Source organism: Balaenoptera borealis (assembly GCF_965194805.1).
Source record: "Balaenoptera borealis genome assembly, chromosome: 5".
NCBI classification, from domain to species: Eukaryota; Metazoa; Chordata; class Mammalia; order Artiodactyla; family Balaenopteridae; genus Balaenoptera; species Balaenoptera borealis.
In genome coordinates this window covers 72,550,313-72,570,496 of record NC_138862.1, presented here as the reverse complement: position 1 = coordinate 72,570,496, position 20,184 = coordinate 72,550,313, and the positions used below count along the sequence as shown (strand labels likewise).

General features: G+C 41.4%; 1 protein-coding gene across 25 annotated transcripts in view; it reads right to left on the bottom strand.

Annotated features, from left to right (window-relative positions):
- Positions 1–12,617, bottom strand: part of SENP5 (SUMO specific peptidase 5) — a 49,276-nt gene extending 36,659 nt beyond the window's left edge. For 19 of the 25 annotated variants that reach the window (XM_082393191.1, XM_082393193.1, XM_082393196.1 and 16 more), the window contains exons 1-2: positions 12,425–12,562; positions 633–2,173 (exon numbers count right to left, since the gene is read on the bottom strand). In XM_082393191.1, coding sequence (XP_082249317.1) covers positions 633–2,142 — 1,510 coding nt within the window. In that variant the 5' untranslated portion in view covers positions 2,143–2,173; positions 12,425–12,562. Of the gene's footprint in view, positions 1–632; positions 2,174–8,733; positions 8,857–11,989; positions 12,389–12,424 lie in introns of those variants that run through there. The other 6 variants (XM_082393208.1, XM_082393209.1, XM_082393205.1 and 3 more) reach the window with 6 other exon arrangements.
- Positions 12,618–20,184: the final 7,567 nt, after the last annotated feature.

The following is a 20,184-nucleotide window of genomic DNA, read 5'->3' as shown; positions in this document are numbered from 1 at the left end:
AAGTATAATGATGCTAAGGACCATGAGGGTAGGAATCAGTGTATCCTGTTTGTTGCCACATTCTTAGAGCCAACAATGGTACATAGGAGCTTCTCATATATTAAATAAGTAAAATATAAACAATCCAATAGAGAAAAAGGCAAAGTAAAATTATATACAAACAAACAATGGCAAAGATAGAAAAAGATGTTCAAACTTTAAATTTAAAAAGGCAAATTAAAACAAAGAACTCTCCTGTGATCTATGAGACTAGCAAACTTTAGCAAATGCAAACGGGTTTAACTTTTTAGAGGGCAATTTAACAATTCTCTTAAAATTTTAAGTGTGAGTATCCTTCCACCATCATTTCTACTACTAGGAATTTAACTTACAAAAACAACCATAAAAGTATAAAGAAGTAATTCCACTGCACCATTGTTTTTAGAGGGAAACAACTAAAAGCAACACAAGTGTCCGTCAATCAAAAACTAACTAAACTATGGAACATCTATATAATACAGCAATATAAAAGAATGTCTAATTGCTTAAAGGGAAATCCACGTGGGGAAGGACCAAATAGGACTCTCCTAGAAAGGATAATGGACAGCAGGTGTGGGCCGGAGATTGGGGGAGAATAAAGGAAGAGTGCATACCAGAAAGGCAGATTGACAGCTGTTCATCATCCACTGGAGAGGCTTTTTGACTGTTCTTCCCACCTCCCACTTGATTTTCTAGTTTGAGTCCACTGCACGTCAGAGGAGCCTCCAGTGGACTTTTACAGTAAGGGTGGTCCAGCAACTTAGAACTAAGAATGTTCTGCTTGAAAGATCCATCCTCATCCATCTGGCATGAGCTCTCATTCTGAACAGTCTCTTCGGACACAGGCCCATCTACACTACTCACAGATTGATCTGCCCCAGACACTGACAGTTTTACTCTGTCATCATTGACAGTACTTGTCCGATTTTCCTGACCCAGAGCCATAACTTCTCTCTCGGTTTCCAAGATAAACATGTTATTAGAATGATGTTCTGGTAAGGGGATGTCATGAATCAGCTCTGTACACTCCCACTTAGGAGAGGAACAGGGTGACTGGTCCCAGATGTATGTGGCACTGCCATTCTGTTGGTCAGGGAATGCTTCATCTAAACTAAGCTCCTTGCCCAAGAGAGGGCTTCCTTTAGTGTGGCCATCAGGCACATGAGAGTTCTTTCCCTTCACCACAGCATTGCTGTCCATATCTGGAAGGTATGGTTGATGCCGACAAGAAGGGTCTTTAGGTTCTGGGGAAGGGAATGAGCTGCAACTGCCACCCTCACTGTTCTCCCTAAGGGTCTCTTGATGGTCCCCAGTGACCTGCACCCAGCTTTGCTGGGCTTTTTTTAGCTTGCAAACTTTGCTTTTTGTTCTGAAGTGCTGGGATCTGAGAATCCTGTACCGAAATCTAATCATGGATAATTTCTCATACATCATATGAGGAGATACTTTTATTCTTCTATGTTGATTAAGTTGGAACTTTCTTGGAATCAGGGGTCCCCCATTCCTGTGGTGCTCCAGCCCTCGGGAGCAGCCATAACAAAAGCGCTTTCTCTTATGGTTGCTCAAGGTGACCACAATTGTGCCACTCTCACCTGGACTCTGGCTCTCCCCATTGAACTTCATAGGAGGATCAGAAGCTTGTGGCTCCGTCCTAGGTCTGTGACCACTGGCCTGACTTAAAACACTATTTGCTGGTATGTCAGTGGCTGCCTTCAAGAGACTTTTCTCTCCAGAGTATTCATGATCAGAGTTCTTTGCTGATGATAGCAACTTCTCTGCTTGGAGTTTCAGGAAGGTCCTTGAGGAGGAAATGAAGTGTTTAGTGTCCTTTCCTTTCACTTTAGAGGACAAAGTGCTAAGATTCTGAACAGCCACATTGGACTTTGTCTTAGCAAAAAGGGGTTCATCCTGGATCCACGTTTTCTGGATTTGAAGGGCCTTCTTTCTGCACTGGAAATGCCTTAAATGCCTGCTCCAAGTAACTGGCCTTCCCAACTTGGCTTTCAGAATGCACAACTGTTGGTGAAAGTAGAACTTCTTAAAGCCTCCAAACCCAGTATTCCATTTCTCAGAAAAGGCTAAGTGGATTCCTTTCCTCCATAGGATTTTCCTCTGTTTTTTCATTTTTCTGATGCATAATGAGATCTGAATGCACCTGTAAAGAAGAGAAAGATAATTTACATTTCTACCCTAAAAATAAGGTCATAAAGATATATTCACAACAATATACATTAGAAAATTGAAAAAAGCATATGAAGTTCAATTTATACTATCAGACATAATGAAATCCTACCTGATCAAGGTTTTCCCCACAATGAAAATGAGAGATAAGGGAAGACATGAGTGCTCCAACATGACCCCATTTGCTGTACCTGCCTCTGATAGAAACAAGTTTCAAGAATCATTTCCCAATATGCAGCCAGTTTTTGATGAAGCAGAAAGGGCAGGGAGTCAGGAGAGAATTTCTAAGTGTTGGCCTTGTTTCTCATTAGCTAAGTGACTTTAAGCAAGTCACCCAAATTCTGTGTTCTCATTTGTAAAATGAAGGATAGAGAAGGGAGAGGGGACCAGACACCATTTAAGACTGAGTTCACATCAAAACAATTTGTTCCATACAACAAATTTTCTTTTAAAGATTTTTTTTGATGTAGACCATATTTAAAGTCTTTATTGAATTTGTTACAATATTGCTTCTGTTTTATGTTTTGGTTTTTTGGCCACAAGGCATGTGGGATCTCAGCTTCCTGACCAGGGATAGAACCCACACCCCCTGCATTGGAAGGCGAAGTCTTAACGACTGGACTGCCAGGGAAGTCCCATACAACAAATTTCAGAAAGTAAAGGCAGGGACTTTTACTCTGTACAGTCATCCACAGGCAGACAGTCAATAAATGCACGCAATATCAGTACCTCAAGAGGGAGACCGACCAGCCTCCTCTTTGTCAGTCAGTCAAAGGCTTTCTCTGAGTGACTATGAGGAGACAGGACTCTATCAGGTGCTCTCAACCAGTTATGGTTCTGGCTCTCAAGTAAGTATAAGAAAAAAGAACCAACACGTGTGTGTGTGTGTGTGTGTGTGAACTTTAGGAACACACTTACAGGAAAGGGTAGATGAAAATGATAGTAAAAACCAAACATGATTTGGGACTTCCCTGGTTGTCCAGTGGTTAAGACTCTGCACTCCCAATGCAGGGGGACCAGGTTCGTTCCCTGGTAAGGGAACTAGATCCCACATGCTGCAACTAAGAGCCCGCAGGCCGCAAAGAAGATCCCGCATGCTGCAACTAAGACCCAGCACAGCCAAATAAATAAATATTAAAAACAAACAAACATGACTTCCCCTCAGACTTAATAAGATCTAACATTACTGAAGGCTCTTTAGCCTAGAAAGAAAGGCACCAGCCACTGCAGGTGGAACAGAAGAATCAAAAAATCAATATCCTAATTTCAGCATGCTAATAACTTACTACGAAAAGCTGTATTACTTTTCTGTGCATCAGTTTTCTCTGGGGGCGGGGCGGGGGGGAGAAGACGACTGAACACATGTTTACTTCTGCTTCCTTTCCAAATTCCATTAAGATGACAGAAATGGAGTTTTAAAAAAGGCAAAACCTCTCAAGGACAATGACAACCAAAAAGGAGACAAGAGCAATAAAACTGCTGAAAGAAGTAGATGAACGAGTGATAACAGACTTAGCCAGCCAAAAGAGCTGAAATCTAAGCCAGCAGTAGGGGAAGCCAAGGAGCAAGTTACAGGGCCTCAGAAAGGCTCAGGAACCAAGAGCAACAATACCTATGAAGGTCAGGGAATGGAGGAGAGCTGAAAAAGGAAGGACTGGTTGAAAGTCTGAATAAGAAGCAATTAGACTCCAAGATCCCTTCTCCTACCATGGCAAATTATCAAAGTTTCACTTTCTCAAGAAAATGAACTAGAACAGTCAGGCACATCATGTACAGCTGAGGGCAGGGGTACAAACAGGAGGATAAATCAGTTTACATAGGGAATTCCTCCCCAACCTCTTTCCCCACTCAGCTCCCAGAAAAGTTTATACCCCCAAGGAGGAGGTCAGTTCTGGGGGTGGGCAAGGGGTGGGGTAGGGATAGATCATTCAAAAAGACCACCAGATACTGATATTTGGGGATGCCACAACTACACAGGCCCAATTACCCCAAAGTTTAAGAAGCAATGAAACCCCCAAATCCATTCCCAACTCTGCATAGCAGGTGACTGTCCCTCCCCTACCCAAGATTAGAAGTTTCTCCTTCAGAAAGGAAGTTCTGCAGACAAGGGGATCCCAGGAACAGTTTGAAGATGGAACTATATATTGAATATAAGACCCCGCAACACTTTCTCACTCATCTCCCATAAACGCTGGCAGTCTGTCTTACCCGTCCAAGCAGGAGGTTGGAAGATTCTTCTTCAGAGAAACTGATTAATCCACAAGAATATACGTAAGTACAGGTATGCCCCCACAGAATGGCCCAGCATGGCCCACAGTGCACCCCACAACTGACAAGTCCCACCACAAGCTCAGAACCTCCAAGCAACTTCTTAGTGGTCAAATGACAGCATAACTAAGAATCACTACACTTCCAGGGATAAAAAGTAGACCAAACAAACAGATAAAAGCAAAAGCGTATTTAGAGAACTTAAAAAACCTGAGGAGGGGGCTTCCCTGGTGGCGCAGTGGTTGAGAGTCTGCCTGCCAATGCAGGGGACACGGGTTCGAGCCCTGGTCTGGGAAGATCCCACATGCCGCGGGGCAACTGGGTCCGTGAGCCACAATTGCTGAGCCTGCGCGTCTGGTGCCTGTGCTCCGCAAAAGAGAGGCCGCGATAGTGAGGGGCCCGCGCACCACGATGAAGAGTGGCCCCCGCTTGCCACAACTGGAGAAAGCCCTCGCACAGAAACGAAGACCCAACACAGCCATAAATAAATAAGTAAAATAAAAAAAAAAAAATTAAAAAAAAAAAAACCTGAGGAGGGGGGAGAAGGGAAGTTATTGTTTAATGTGAAGAGCTTCAGTTCAGGAAAATTAAAATGGGTCTCAGGATGGATGGTGGTGATGGTTGCACAGCAGTATGAATGTATTTAATGCCACTGAACTGTACACCTAAAAATGATTTAAATGGTAAATTTTATGTAATCTATATTTTACCACAATTTTTTTTAAAAAAGAGAGAAGAAAACAAACCCCAACGCTATCCTCAAAGAAGAAAATATTACATCCACTGGGGAAAAAAAGAATGGGATTTTTTTTTTTAAAGGAACAGCTAAAAAAATAAAGGAGCTTAGGACACTTAAAATAGCAAAAATGAAAAACTCAACAGAAAGTAAAGGGCTAATATTACTAATATTTAATATCTTAAATTGAGGGATAAAGGAAAAGGCTGATGGAAAAATGGGAAAAAGACATAATGAAACAATTCACAAATAAAGATTTTTAAATGGCCCTTAAACATAAGTAAAGATGTTCAACTTCATTCATTAAAAAATTGTCAAGGGGGCTTGGGAGATAGGCAAAATGGGTGAAAGGAGTCAAAGGTACAAACCTCCATAAATAAACATATAAACAAGTCATTCATGGCGATGTACTGTACAGCATGGTGACTATAGTTAATAATACTGTATTGCATATTTGAAAGCCGCTAAAAGTAAAGCCCTCATCACAAGAAAAAAAATTTGGGGGGGTGGGGAGCTATGTATGGTGACGGATTTAACTAGACTTATTGTAATTATTTTGCAATGTATACAAATGTTAAACCATTATGTTGTACACCTGAAACTAATATAATATTATACGTCAATTTTACCTCAAAGAAATTTGGCAAAAGTTATAGCAACACGTTTTGCTGGTGGGAGAAAAAAACTTTCATACTTTGCTGGTTGGTGGGAATACAAACTGATAAAGTCATTTTGGAGGGGAATTTGGTAATATCTAACAAAACCATACAAGTATTCACCTTTTAATCCAACAACTCCACTTTTAGGAATTTACCCTGAAGATACATCTCCAATAATAATGAAAATACATAGTACATGGTTATTCACTGCAACACTGTAATTGCAAAATACTGGAAACAAACTAAATGCCCATACATAGGGCAGTGGTTGCATAAACTATGGTTCATCCGCACAATGAATGAAGCTATAACAGAATAAGGATAAGGTCTATGAACTAACATGGAGTAATTTCTGGTTTAAATGAAAAAAACAGAGTTCAAATGAGTATCAATGGTATGCCACTGCAATAGTTTAGCCACGTGTACAGTTAGGGAGAACAGTCCACACAAGATCACCCTCACTTCTGACAACAACTGAAAGTTCAGGGAGTTTCCAAAACCACCCTCAGGTCTGATACTTTGTCAGAAGGACTCACAGAACTCACTGAAAACTGTTAATAGTTATGGCTTACTACAGCTGAAGAATGTGGATTAAAATCATCCAAGTGAAGAACTACATAGTGCAGAGTCCAGGGGAAGTAACAAATGAGGCGCTTCCAGTTGTCCTCTCCCCATGGAGTAGAGACAGCATTACTTTCCCAGCACCAATGTGTGACAAAGTGTGACAAGAATTGCCAGCCAGTGAAGCTCACCTAAGCCTTGATGTCCAGAGTTTTTATGGGGGTTCATAGGCATAACACATGACTGAGCTCAGTCTTCAACCCCTCTGGAGATCCACTGATATCAAAGTCATTACCCTAAATCACACTCTTGGTTTTTCTGGCGTGGCCAATCCCCATCCTAAATCATATTGTTAGATTATCAGTGACCCAAGGCCCCCAGGCAAATAAAGACACTCCAATCAGACATAACATTCCAAGTGTTTAGAGATTACCTCCTAAAAGCCAAGGATAAAGGCTTTCTTTTTGTGCAAGGTTAATTCTTTACTATATTATATATAGCCACCTTTCATAAAAGAAAAAATAAGAAAATATACATGTATCTGCCCTTTCGTGCCACCCAAATAAATTAATAATATAAAAATCAGGGCTTCCCTGGTGGCGCAGTGGTTAAGAATCCGCCTGCCAACGCAGGGGACACGGGTTCAAGCCCTGGTCCAGGAAGATCCCACATGCCGTGGAGCAACTAAGCCCGCGAGCCACAACTACTGAGCCCGCATGCCACAACCACTGAAGCCCACGCGCCTAGAGCCCGGGCTCTGCAACAAGAGAAGCCACTGCAATAAGAAGTCCGTGCACCGCAACAGAGTAGCCCCTGCTCGCTGCAACTAGAGAAAGCCCGCACGCAGCAACAAAGACCCAATGCAGCCAAAAATTAATTAATTAATTAATTAAAAAAGAAAGTTAAATGTCAAGCTTGCAAGAAGGAAAGCAATCCAATTTATACAACAGTGTCTCAAAACAGGTCAGGAATTGGCAGCAGGAGGTTCTGTAAGTGGGGTGTGAACATGGTGCTAAAAACAAGAGGATAGATCAAATCATTTAGATACCCTCCTACTCGCCACAAACACCAGCCAACTGCCCCTCCCTGATCCTTGCAGAAGCCTGGAGTGTTATTTTCTAGACTAGAACAGCACTGGCCAATAGTTCTGCAATGATAGAAATATTCTATATCTGCCCTGTCCCATATGGAAGTCTCTGGAAACATGTGGTTACTGACCACTTGAAATGTGTGTAGTGCAACTGAGGAACAAAATATTTAATTTTAATTATTTAAATTTAAGTTGCTACATGTGGCTAGTGGCTACCACATTGGATAATGCAGCCCTAAAGGAAAAACAAAGGATTCCTGGGCTGGAAAACTTCTGGTGCAGTTGAGAATGAGGGTATCATACTGAAAATAGTTGAGTTAAATGAACATGAGTGTTTACATACTGAATGCTAAGATCTCTACCATCTCCCCCAGTTTAGCTACAAGACTGTTGACAGCCCAGCTTATAAGCTCCAAGCAGAAGATCTGAAGATTCTTCTTTGGGAAATCTACCTAGCCAAAGAAAAAAGAAAAAGATAATACTGTTGGGTTTCCCTGGTGGCGCAGTGGTTGAGAATCTGCCTGCCAATGCAGGCGACACGGGTTCGAGCCCTGGTCTGGGAAGATCCCACATGCCGCGGAGCAACTAGGCCCGTGAGCCACAACTACTGAGCCTGTGCATCTGGAGCCTGTGCTCCGCAGCAAGAGAGGCTGTGATAGTGAGAGGCCCGCGCACCGCGATGAAGAGTGGCCCCCGCTTGCCGCAACTAGAGAAAGCCCTCGCACAGAAACGAAGACCCAACACAGCCAAAAAAAATAAAAATAAATAAATTTTAAAAATTAAAAAAAAAAAAAAGATAATACTGTTGAAGGTTCTCCAATAAGAGTCTAGCCAGAGTACCCTAAAATCAACATATCCCAAGCATGAACTCAGAGTACATGTAATTAAAATTAAAAGCAACCTCCACATGGGGTCCCTTAACATTTTTGCCCCTGTATTCTCGGCCATACTGTTGTGTGTTCACCAAATACCAACATTCCTTCAAAGATAAAATAGGGAATTCCTTGGTGGTCCAGTGTTTGGGACTCCACGCTTTCACTGCTGAGGGCCAAGGTTCAATCCCTGGTAGGGGAACTAAGATCCCATAAGCCATGGGGTGTGGTCAAAAAGTCATAATAATAATAAAATAAAGAGCATAGCAAATATGGATTTAAAAAAAAAGATAAAACACACACACAAGGGAAACAGAAGTGAGCTTTCAACTCTTATTAGATACTCACTGACCCTAGGACAGCCTGAAGTCTGAACAATCCTTGAGGGGTCCAATATTTACTTGAGTAAAAGTTTGCAGTGCAACCACTGTACAGATTAACTCAAGCATCACTATGAAAAAGTTCTTTCTCCTGTAGGTAATAAGACAGTAATGAGAATAGCTGCTGTGCAGTGAATAAACAGGGGAGAGGTTATCCGCCCCCCAAAAAATGAGACAAAATGAATGGTTTGTAGTAGGAAACAAGATTAAAAACAAAACAAAAATAAAAAATATTGCCCATTGGCATCAGAGGACATGAATGAACCATAAAAAGGTCCAGATTGAGAATTGGAGACTTGTACATTTATGGTACCTACTGATGATAGGTACACTCAGCTACCACATATAAAGTAGATTAAGTTAAATATCCGATTTTGGTCTCAAGTCCTTACAGACAGAGAAGACTGCCTCAAGGACCAGCAAGTGACTTCTAAACTCCACTTCTCACTGGGTCTTCAAGTTGTCACTACCCGCCCCCCCGCCTTTGTTTCTACGTTAAACCCGTAATATCAGTTTACATTAAAATTGTGAACCCTGGGTTCCCATTTATCCTTTCTCAATACCTCTACTTGAAAAGTGTATTCTGTCAGAATCTGAAATTCAACAATTTTTAGGCTTCAGAATTAAGGTATTTCAGACACAAAATTTAAAAATTTAGAGGGACTTCTCTGGTGGTCCAGTGGTTAAGACTCCACGCTTCCAATGCAGGGGGCTCGGGTTCAATCCCTGGTCAGGGAACTATGATCCCACATGTCGCATGGCTTGGCCAAAAAAAAAAAAAATTAGAGACTCAGTGACTTGGTTTTTCATCTTAAACACATACCATATGTCTCTCTAGATTCTGAATTTATAGATTACCTCTCTGTTAACATGGCTTTGTTAATCAGTGAATTCAGAATGCTCTGCGTCATCTGGTTGTAGGAAGTTAACATGCTATAAACAGGGTTATTTTTAAAAAGAAAATAATTCAGCATCTTCCTTTAGAGGATTTGTGATGTAGGGTCCATTTCTGGCTCTATTACTAACACAACCTTTTCATCGTTTCAGTGATTCTTATTCAAAGGATAATTTGCTAATGAATATATCTCCCCAAAAGAGAAAGTTCAGCTCTGCCTGATGATCTATTACCTTAAGAATGCTGAAAATATTAACCACCCCCCCCAAAAAAAGTCACGACATTTTCACTATAATGGGCAAGAAAAATACATATGAGGCACTGTTACTTCCTTATCAGTTGATCCTTTCTAGATATCTATCAAATTCTTTAAATCAGTGGCACGGTACAATTAACCAAAAAAGAAAAAGGGACTAAAAATTCAAGGACAAGCTTAAGGCAATACCAAGAGCCTCTGGTTAAATCAGGTGTTTGTAAGGTAATAAGAGACGTTATAGGGCTTCTCTAACAGTTCTCAAATTGAGTTCCATAGGAAGCTGGCTAGTGATACAAAGTAAGACATCATGCATACCAGGATTGTGGAGGATGGTGGTAGAGAGAAACCTGTGGACAGTACAGTGGGTTTATGACAAGCCAGAACAAAAGCAAAAATATTCTTTAGCTGGAATTCTTCCATGGTTTATGAAGGCTTGGCATAAAAGTCTACTAAGAAACACTGATTTATAAAGTGATATGGTCTTTATATAATTCTGCCAACAACAACAAAAAAACCTAAGCAACATTTAGTAAACTATTTTACTGTAAAATCTAATACTTTCATCAAAGAGCATTAAGGAGTCTAATTGCATAGGGAACTATGAAAACAGAATTACACAGAGCTACTGACAAATGACTTTTTTCCCCTTCTGTGCTCTCAGAGCTACAAAACCTGAAATAGTACTATTGATTCAAGTAAGGTTATTTGTTAAGGAAAGGAAGAAAAAGAGAAAAAAATTTTAAAGGCATAGGCAACAAACTAATTGACACTTCACCTCTCTGAGCCTGTTTATAAACTAAAATCTGCGTTTTCAAACAGTGAATATCACCTGAAAAGCTTTTTAAAAATTGCTAACACCCGGGTCCCATTTCAGATCTATTAAGGTAGTGTCTGGGCATCTGGGGTTTTGTTTTAATTCCCCAACTGATTCTGATGTCCTTGCAGGTTTTGGAACCACTGGATTAGATGACCCTCAAGGTCCCTTCCGTATCCATGACTTAAAATTCCAAATTGACAATTCTGTGTCAAAGGAACTGAAGATTGCACTTCATCATGCTTCACTGAGCATCATCACACTCCAATGAGGTAAGGCAAGTATCCTTAATTCGTCTCACCAAGCAACTGTAAGAACAGGTGCTACTCACTCAAGTCACTGATTGCACCTCCCTTCTCTCCTCCCCAAACACTTCTCTTAGGGTCTATTTAAACTTCAGAGCAGGGAATGACCTTCTCTCACCAATATAGAGAAAGGTATTTCCTCATATTAACTTAGAACTGTAATGTTCAGCCACTCAAAGGATTCAAGTCCCTACATTTATTCTCTGAACATTTTCAATTAACATGAAATGCTTTAGAGGCAGAGGGAGGAGTCCTCAGAAACGTGCAAAGAATTCCTTCTAAAGTGGGCCAAGGTGTGAATGAAGCCCCTCCCAGCTTTTCTCCTAGAAAGGGCCCACTAGACATACTGAGCAAGAAGCAAAACTGATTTAGGTCATCCCTCATACACCAATAATGTGTAATCAATAAGCATGAGACCTCTGGGTGACTAGGAGGAACTGATTTCTTTCTAATGCTGCCCGACCCAAAGAAGAGACTGCAGTTAGGTTTTAACCACAAGATCCTAGGATCTCTTCTGGCACCCTTCTCCATACCAAGCGTAGTTATTCTGGGTAAGAGACATAATTAAGAACCTACCATTTAAGCGTCCTGGGTATTCTTAAACCGACTTTAACCTGATTCCCAAAATAGTTCATGATTAACGTTCTGTTTTCTTCATTTCATTTAATTCTCCCAACTAATTTATATAGGTATAAGAAAGTTCCACTTTACATGGGTTAAAAATGTCTACACAAGATTAAAGCCACCACCAAGTGGCAGGCCAGGATTTCAATTCAGCTCTTCGAACTCCAGCTTTTCGAACTCCAAGTCCAAAACCCTTATCTCCGACATCCTCTCCGAACCCCTCCTCCCCCAAAAGAGTGGTCATACACAGGAACGGGGGTTGATACTGCCTAGCATAAACAGAAGGGAAAAACAGGTTTCCCACCGCACAAATGTTCAATTGTGCCATACCCGTTCACTAGAACAGGGTCCCAGGAGTGTGAGGATGGAACCAAAGGCAGGAAGGAAGCAGAATTGTCCGAACAAATAAAACCCAGGACGGCAGGAGCTGGAGGACCTCTACCAGCAGCTCTTCCGCTCAAAGATTCCCCCGGCTTCAGGAGCAGCGGCCGGGGGCGCTAGCCCTCTCCGCTTCTGCGTCGTACAGCTCGGACTGGCGAGAAAAAGGGGACACTGGTCCCTCGGGAGGAGCTCCTTCCCCGCCCCCGGAAAGGCACAACAGCGCCCGGGGAGAAATCCGCTGCCTGTGGTTCGGCGGTGGGGGAAGAGCAGCGCTCGAGGCCTCCAGGCCAGGGTGCTGAGCTGGCGCGCACTGGCGCGAGAATGGCCAGCCAGCCTGGTCCATCAGTCATTCGCCGTATTTGACACCCGGGCTCCCCCGCTTACCTACGTCCCTCGCTGCCGGCACCTGCCCCGCCGTGGGTCCAGATACTGCGGCAGCTCGGACTGCGGCCCCGCCTTCGCCAGCTTTAAGGGAAAGCCCGTCAGCCAGCAGACGTCCGGCCTGCTTGCAGCGGCCCCAGCCACCGAGCTTCCTCTGGAGCCACTGCCGAGGAGCCGGCGCTCACTTATAACGTCACCTCCTTCGGTGCCCTTCCGCCTCAGCCCCGCCCGCGCCGCGTGCAGAGGGCGGGGGAGGGAGCGAGGGCTCGGCGCTGGGGGCGTGGCCCCGCCTTCCCTCCGCTCCCGGCGGCGCACGCTCCCCCGCCCTCCCGGGACGTCTTTCTGAAGATCGGCGCCCCTGGCGTCAGGACTCCGCCTTTGGTCGCGGACCCGGCTCTTCCCTCTTTGCGCGTGAGGATTGTAGAAACTGTGATCTGAACATTGCAGAACGGGTTTGAGACTTCTTTACAGCCTGCTCTCAAGTTTTTAACCCCCATAGGGCTAAGGCAAACCGCAGCTACTATATGGCGTCTCCCTCCACTAATCCCGTTTCCCTTTGGTCAAAAGCGAAGGACCACATTGCTGCTCTGGCTGCACTTTGAGGCCTGGCCCAAGCTTTTATTCCCTGTTTTTTCCATGGTGATCTTTCCCCTTGGCATTGCGATGTGCCTCTGTATCTCTGACCCGCCTCTCCTCAACTGAGAACACTTCCCCAGGAGGGCAGAACCTGGTCTTATTCACCATTGTAGCCCCAGCCAGCACCAAATAGTGACTGGCCTACAAGTGCTTAGTAAGTCTGTGCAATAAATCTATTATTCTCTTTCTGAACAAAGAGGGAAGTGACGTCAGTCTGATATGTTAAAGCACGATTCTTTCAACAAGCATTTTTTTTTTTTAAATATGAGCATGAAGTAATATTTCTCTTGCAATTCCTCAGTCTAATTGTGGGGAGACATACATAATTTTAATACGATATCCTGACAGGTAGAAAATATAATAATACCAGATTTATTGTGGAAGATGAATTCAATTTTGGCCGTATTCGATTTTTGGAATAGAGTGGAGATGTATATTATGGAATACCAAGGGTGGGGTGCTGGGAGCCTTGTGCCCCAGGTACAAGCAATAAGGGTGTGCATTGACTGTAAAGAAGGTTAAAAAAATAATAAAACCGACTACAGTGTGGTTTGCTTTTAATCACACGTGTCAGCAAATTCTAACCAATGTCAGTGATAAAGTAGTCCTTTACAAACAAAAGCTTTTCTTGGTCTTCCTTATAAACAATTGCTGTAGTTATTGAGTTTTAATTTAAGTTTAAGCTCAGATTGGCACATTTCCTCAGTTTAAAAGTAAATCTTTTTGAGATTTCCACTTCCAGCCAAGATGGAATAAGAAATCAGATTTTACCCTTCCAACTGAAACAACTAAAAAACCAGACGAGAAATATGAAACATTTGTTTATTTTTTAATATCTGTTTATTTATTTGGATGCACCGGGTCTTAGTTGCGGCACGCAGGATCTTCGTTGCGGCATGCGGGATCTTTTAGTTGGAGCATGCAGAATCTTTTAGTTGGCGTATGTGGGATCTTTAGTTGTGGCATGTGAACTCTTCGTTGTGGCATGTGGGATCTAGTTCCCTGACCAGAGATCGAACCCGGGCCCCCTGTATTGGGAGCGCGGAGTCTTAGCCACTGGACTACTAGGGAAGTCCCTGAAACAACATTTAAAAAACATTTGACATAAGGCAAAAAAGAATGGTGATCCCTGAGAGATGGACAATAAATGGGGTGAGCCCCCCCCCAAATGCACCGGTTTACTGCCTGTCAAGAGTCTCCAGGACAGTCACAGGTAGGGGAAACCAGGAGGAGCCTGGTGGTCTCCTTGTGTTGAGGGGAAGAAGCAGGGAGACTGGGAAGGCCAAAGCAGCTAGAGTTCAGGGGAAAGAGTCCCCAGTGTAGAGACAGCTGCACAAAGAGAAAGTTCTAGCTGCTTTTTAATATTTTCTCTTTGTTGTTGATTTTCAGCCATTTGACTATTTTGTTCCCTACTGTGGTTTTCCTTTTATTCATCTGGCCTGGGTTTCCCTGAGCTTCTCTAATTTTTGGGTTGACATCTTTCATCAGTCTGGGGAAATTCTCAGCCATTGTCTCTTCGACTATTGTTTTTGCTCCATTCTCTTATCTCTGTTCCTCTGGGAGTCCAATTACATATGTAAGATTATTTGACCTTGTTCACCATATGCTTTACACTTTGTATCATCTTTTTTTTGTCTCTTGATGTTTCAGTTTGAATGTTTTCTATTGACCTGTTTTTGAGTTTACTAATTCTCTCTTCTATAATCTCCAGTCTGTTATCAAATCTGTGCACAGTGTTCTTAATTTTTAATATTGTATTTTCAATTTTAGAATTTGATTTGTTGTTATCATTTTTTAAATAGATTCGTTATCCATTGAAAGTCTCCATCTTTTCATCCATCTTGTTCATCTTTTCCTCTGTTTCCTTTATCTTATTCATCTGTTGTTTTTGTTTTTCGTTCTTTGTCTGCTAACTTCAACATTTTAATCATCTGTTGGTCCAGTTCAATGGTTCATTTTTCTCTTTTGATTATTAGTTATGTTTCCCTGCCTCTTCACAGACTTGGTAATGTTTTCTTCTGTGCCAGACAGTGTGTATAAAAGAACTGTAGAGTGAGCCACCACATGATATCATCTCCCAGTGAGAGTTCCCCCTTCCCTCCATTAGGTTGATAGAGTGAGGGTCTGATCATCACAATCTAATTAGGGATCAAGCTGGGTCTTGGCAAGGTTGCCTTCTTACTTAGACTCATTCCATTTCTGGTTCATCCATGTTCCTCAGGAGTATATCTCCTCAGACCTGAAATACTACAGTACTATTCAGTTCAGTTCTTTAGAGACATTGAGCTTAGCTTTTTCACCTCCAGCTATTCAGCTTCAAAATATGAGAAATGTTTTGAGGGAGAGAGTAGCCATGTGTTTGAGGAGGCCAAGTCCCTCTAATGGGGCATGGTTTCCTAAACACCATGACTTTTAAAAAGTTTTGGCCCAGGTCCACAGCCTCCCAAGGAGGTCTTGAACACAGCAAATGCCCCACGCGGAAAATCAGCCATGCACTGAGGCTCTTCTGGTTTTCAAACTGCTCCAATAGTCCCACATGACCACCAAAAGTTCCTCTGGGTTTTCTTTGCCCCAGTAGACAACCTCTGCCTAGGTTAAGACTGATCCTCAGCCTGTAACTAGAACCAGCAAATATTTCCACAAAAGAAAACAGCCACTGATTATCAATTCACCTCAGAAGGGCCCTCCCCTCTCTGGAATTTTAGTTTACCTAAAACAAGGTAACAAGTCTTAGTCATTTCACAGTCCTCTAATATATTTTAAAATATGATGTTTTTAACTTATTCTGCATTTTTTAAGGTTGTTGTAGCAGGCACATTGTCCTGCTGCAACCTACTACATCCTATTTGGAAGCAAAAGTGACTTGTAAAACTCAGTTCTATCATGTCCGCAATGCCCAACTGTATAAATGATACCTCCTGTTTATAACTATAATTCTGACATTTCTTTAGACTTAGACATTTATATAGATCCATTGCTCAGTGAAGAACCTTTTTTCCATACTTTATTCGGTTATCATTTGGTTGACTTAAGTTTGTCCTCTAGAAGATTTTTTTAAAAGATTTATTTATTATTTATTTTTGGCTGTGTTGTGTCTTAGTTGTGGCACACAGGATCTTCACTGAGGCATGTGGGATCTTTCATTGCAGCGCGCAGGCTCTTCGTTGTAGTGTGTGGGCTTCTTTCTAGTTGTGGCCTGTGGGTTTTCTCTTCTCTAGTTGTGGTGCACGGGCTCCAGAGCGCATGGGCTGTGTAGTTTGTGGCATGCAGGCTCTAGTTGCACCGTGGCATGTGGAATCTTAGTTCCCTGACCAGGGATTGAACCTGCGTCCCCTGCATTGGAAGGCGGATTCTTTACCACTGGACCACCAGGGAAGTCCCTAGAAGATTTTTTTTTTAATTTACTTATTTTGGCTGCACCGGGTCTTTGCTGCGGCACGTGGGATCTTCATTGCGGCATGCATACTCTTAGTTGTGGCATGCATGTGGGATCTAGTTCCCTGACCAGGATCCAACCCCGGACCCCCTGCATTGGGAGCATGGAGTCTTACCCACTGGCCCACCAGGGAAGTTCCTCTAGAAGATTTTTAAAGACGTAAATAGCTATTAATTGAGCTCTTACCATGCACTAAACATTTTATGGGCATCACAAAATTTAACTTTCACAATAAAACTCCAATTACAAGTGAGAAGAAGCTTCTAGAATTTGATGAAGTTTCTTGACTGGCAGAATGGTTAGCAGCCAATAAGGAGATGTGGCTCTCTAGGGAACAGTTCCCCCAAAGAACTGGGAATAGCAAATGGATGGGTGCATGGCTCAAACAAACAAAAACTATTCAAAGGCGCTAGATTAGTACACAAGCCACTTCATGGCTCCTAGGAAGTGCCTCATTATACCAAAATTCAGGGGACTATGTATTTCGGATTTTGAACCAATGTTTATCTGGGTTAAATGGAATTGTTTCATAATTTTAATTTTCTTTAAACATGCACAATTGAAACTATCCATAAAGCAATTCCCAATCCAAAAATTTAAATCTTTCAATAAAATCTTCATATTTTCTAGACATTTCTCCAAAGAAGACATACAGATGGCCAACAGGCACATGAAAAGATGGTCATCATCGCTAATTATTAGGGAAATGCAAATCAAAACTACAATGAGGTATCACCTCACATCAGGCAGAATGGCCATCATTAAAAAGTCTACAAATAATAAATGTTGGAGAAGCTGTGGAGAAAAGAGAACCCTCCTATGCTGTTGATGGGAATGTAAGTTGGTGCAGCCACTGTGGAGAACAGTATGGAGGTTCCTCAAAAAGCTAAAAACAGAGTTGCCATATGATCCAGCAATCCCACTCCTGGGCATATATCCCGACAAAACTATAATTCGAAAAGATACATGCACCCCAATGTTCATAGCAGCACTATTCACAATAGCCAAGACATGGAAACAAACTAAATGTCCATCAACAGATGAATGGATAAAGAAGGTGTGATATATATATATACAATGGACCATTACTCAGCCATAAAGAAGAATGAAATAATGCTGTTTGCAGCAACATGGATGGACCTAGAGATTATCATACTAAGTGAAGTAAGTCAGAAAGAGAAAGACAAATATCATATAATATTACTTATGTGTGGAATCTAAAATAGAAATGAACATATCTACAAAACAGAAACAGACTCACAGAGAACAGACTTATGGTTGCCAAGGGGGTGGGTGGGGGAGAAAAGGATTGGGAATTTGGGATTAGCAAATGCAAACTATTATATATAGGATGGATAAACAACAAGGTCCTATCGTATAACACAGGGAACTATATTCAATATCCTGTGATAAACCATAATGGAAAAGAATATGAAAGAGTATATATGTATAACTGAATCGCTTTGCTGTACAGCAGAAATTAACACATTGTAAATCCACTATACTTCAATAAAATTTTTTAAAATCTTCACATTTTCTTTATAAAGTTCATATACTCTTTTGGTATTAATACTAGGTACTCCATATTTTTTATCTCTTATAAATGGTAGACTTTTAAGATTATATTTTCTAGTTGTTGCTAGTGTTTAGCAATAGAATTGACTTTTGCACATTGGTTTTGTATCCAGCAAACTTGCTAAATTTCTTATTAATTCTAATAATTCATCATGTATTCTTTTGGGTTTCCAGCATTCTCAAACTTATCTAACAATGACAGGGTTTTTTTAAATCTTACTTTCCAGTTCTTATATCTTTTCTTTTTCTTAGTACACTAACTAGGGTCTTCAACTTAAAATTTAAATCAAAGTGGTGAATATGGGTATCCTTCCCTTATTCTGATCCTCAAAAGAATACTTTCAATGCTTCACCACTGAGTATGATAGCTTTTTTGGTTTTTCCTTTTTTGGCCACATTGCACGGCATGTGGGATCTTAATTCCCTGACCAGATATCGAACCCGGCCCCCATTCAGTGGAAGTGTGGGGTCTTTTTTTTTTTTTTAACTTAAAAAATTTTTTTTATACAGCAGGTTCTTATTAGTCATCCATTTTATACACATCAGTGTATACATGCCAATCCCAATCTCCCAATTCATCACACCCCCACCCCCACCCCCCCGCAGCTTTCCCCCTGTGGTGTCCATACATTTGTTCTCTACATCTGTGTCTCTATTTCTGCCCTGCAAGCCGGTTCATCTGTACCATTTTTCTAGGTTCCACATATATGCATTAATATACGATATTTGTTTTTCTCTTTCTGACTTACTTCACTCTGTATGACAGTCTCTAGATCCATCCACGTCTCAACAAATGACCCAATTTCCTTCCTTTTTATGGCTGAGTAATATTCCATTGTATATATGTACCACATCTTCTTTATTCATTCGTCTGTTGATGGGCATTTAGGTTGCTTCCATGACGTGGCTATTGTAAATAGTGCTGCAATGAACATTCGGGTGCATGTGTCTTTTTGAATTATGTTTTTCTCTGGGTATATGCCCAGTAGTGGGATTGCTGGGTCATTGGTAATTCTATTTTTAGTTTTTTAAGGAACCTCCATACTGTTCTCCATAGTGGCTATATCAATTTACACTCCCACCAACAGTGCAAGAGGGTTCCCTTTTCTCCACACCCTCTCCAGCATTTGTTGTTTGTAGATTTTCTGATGATGCCCATTCTAACTGGTGTGAGGTGATACCTCATTGTAGTTTTGATTTGCATTTCTCTAATAATTAGTGATGTTGAGCAGCTTTTCATGAGCTTCTTGGCCATCTGTATGTCTTCTTTGGAGAAATGTCTATTTAGGTCTTCTGCCCATTTTTGGATTGGGTTGTTTGTTTTTTTAATGTTGAGCTGCATGAGCTGTTTATATATTTTGGAGATTAATCCTTTGTTGATTCGTTTGCAAATATTTTCTCCCATTCTGAGGGTTGTCTTTTCATCTTGTTTGTAGTTTCCTTTGCTTTGCAAAAGCTTTGAAGTTTCATTAGGTCCCATTTGTTTATTTTTGTTTTATTTCCATTACTCTAGGAGGTGGATCAAAAAAGATCTTGCTGTGATTTATGTCAAAGAGTCTTCTTCCTATGTTTTCCTCTCAGAGTTTTATAGTGTCCGGTCTTACATATAGGCCTCTAATCCATTTTATTTTTGTGTATGGTGTTAGGGAGTATTCTAATTTCATTCTTTTACATGTAGCTGTCCAGTTCTCCCAGCACCACTTATTGAAGAGACTGTCTTTTCTCCATTGTATATCCTTGCCTCCTTTGTCATAGATTAGTTGACTATAGGTGCGTGGGTTTATCTCTTGGCTTTCTATCTTGTTCCATTGATCTATGTTTCTGTTTTTGTGCCAGTACCATATTGTCTTGATTACTGTAGCTTTGTAGTATAGTCTGAAGTCAGGGAGCCTGATTCCTCCAGCTCCGTTTTTTTCCCTCAAGACCGCTTTGGCTATTCGGAGTCTTTTGTGTCTCCATACAAATTTAAAAATTTTTTGTTCTAGTTCTGTAAAAAATGCCATTGGTAATTTGATAGGGATTGCATTGAATCTGTATATTGCTTTGGGTAGTATAGTCATTTTCACAATATTGATTCTTCCAATCGAAGAACATGGCATATCTCTCCATCTGTTGG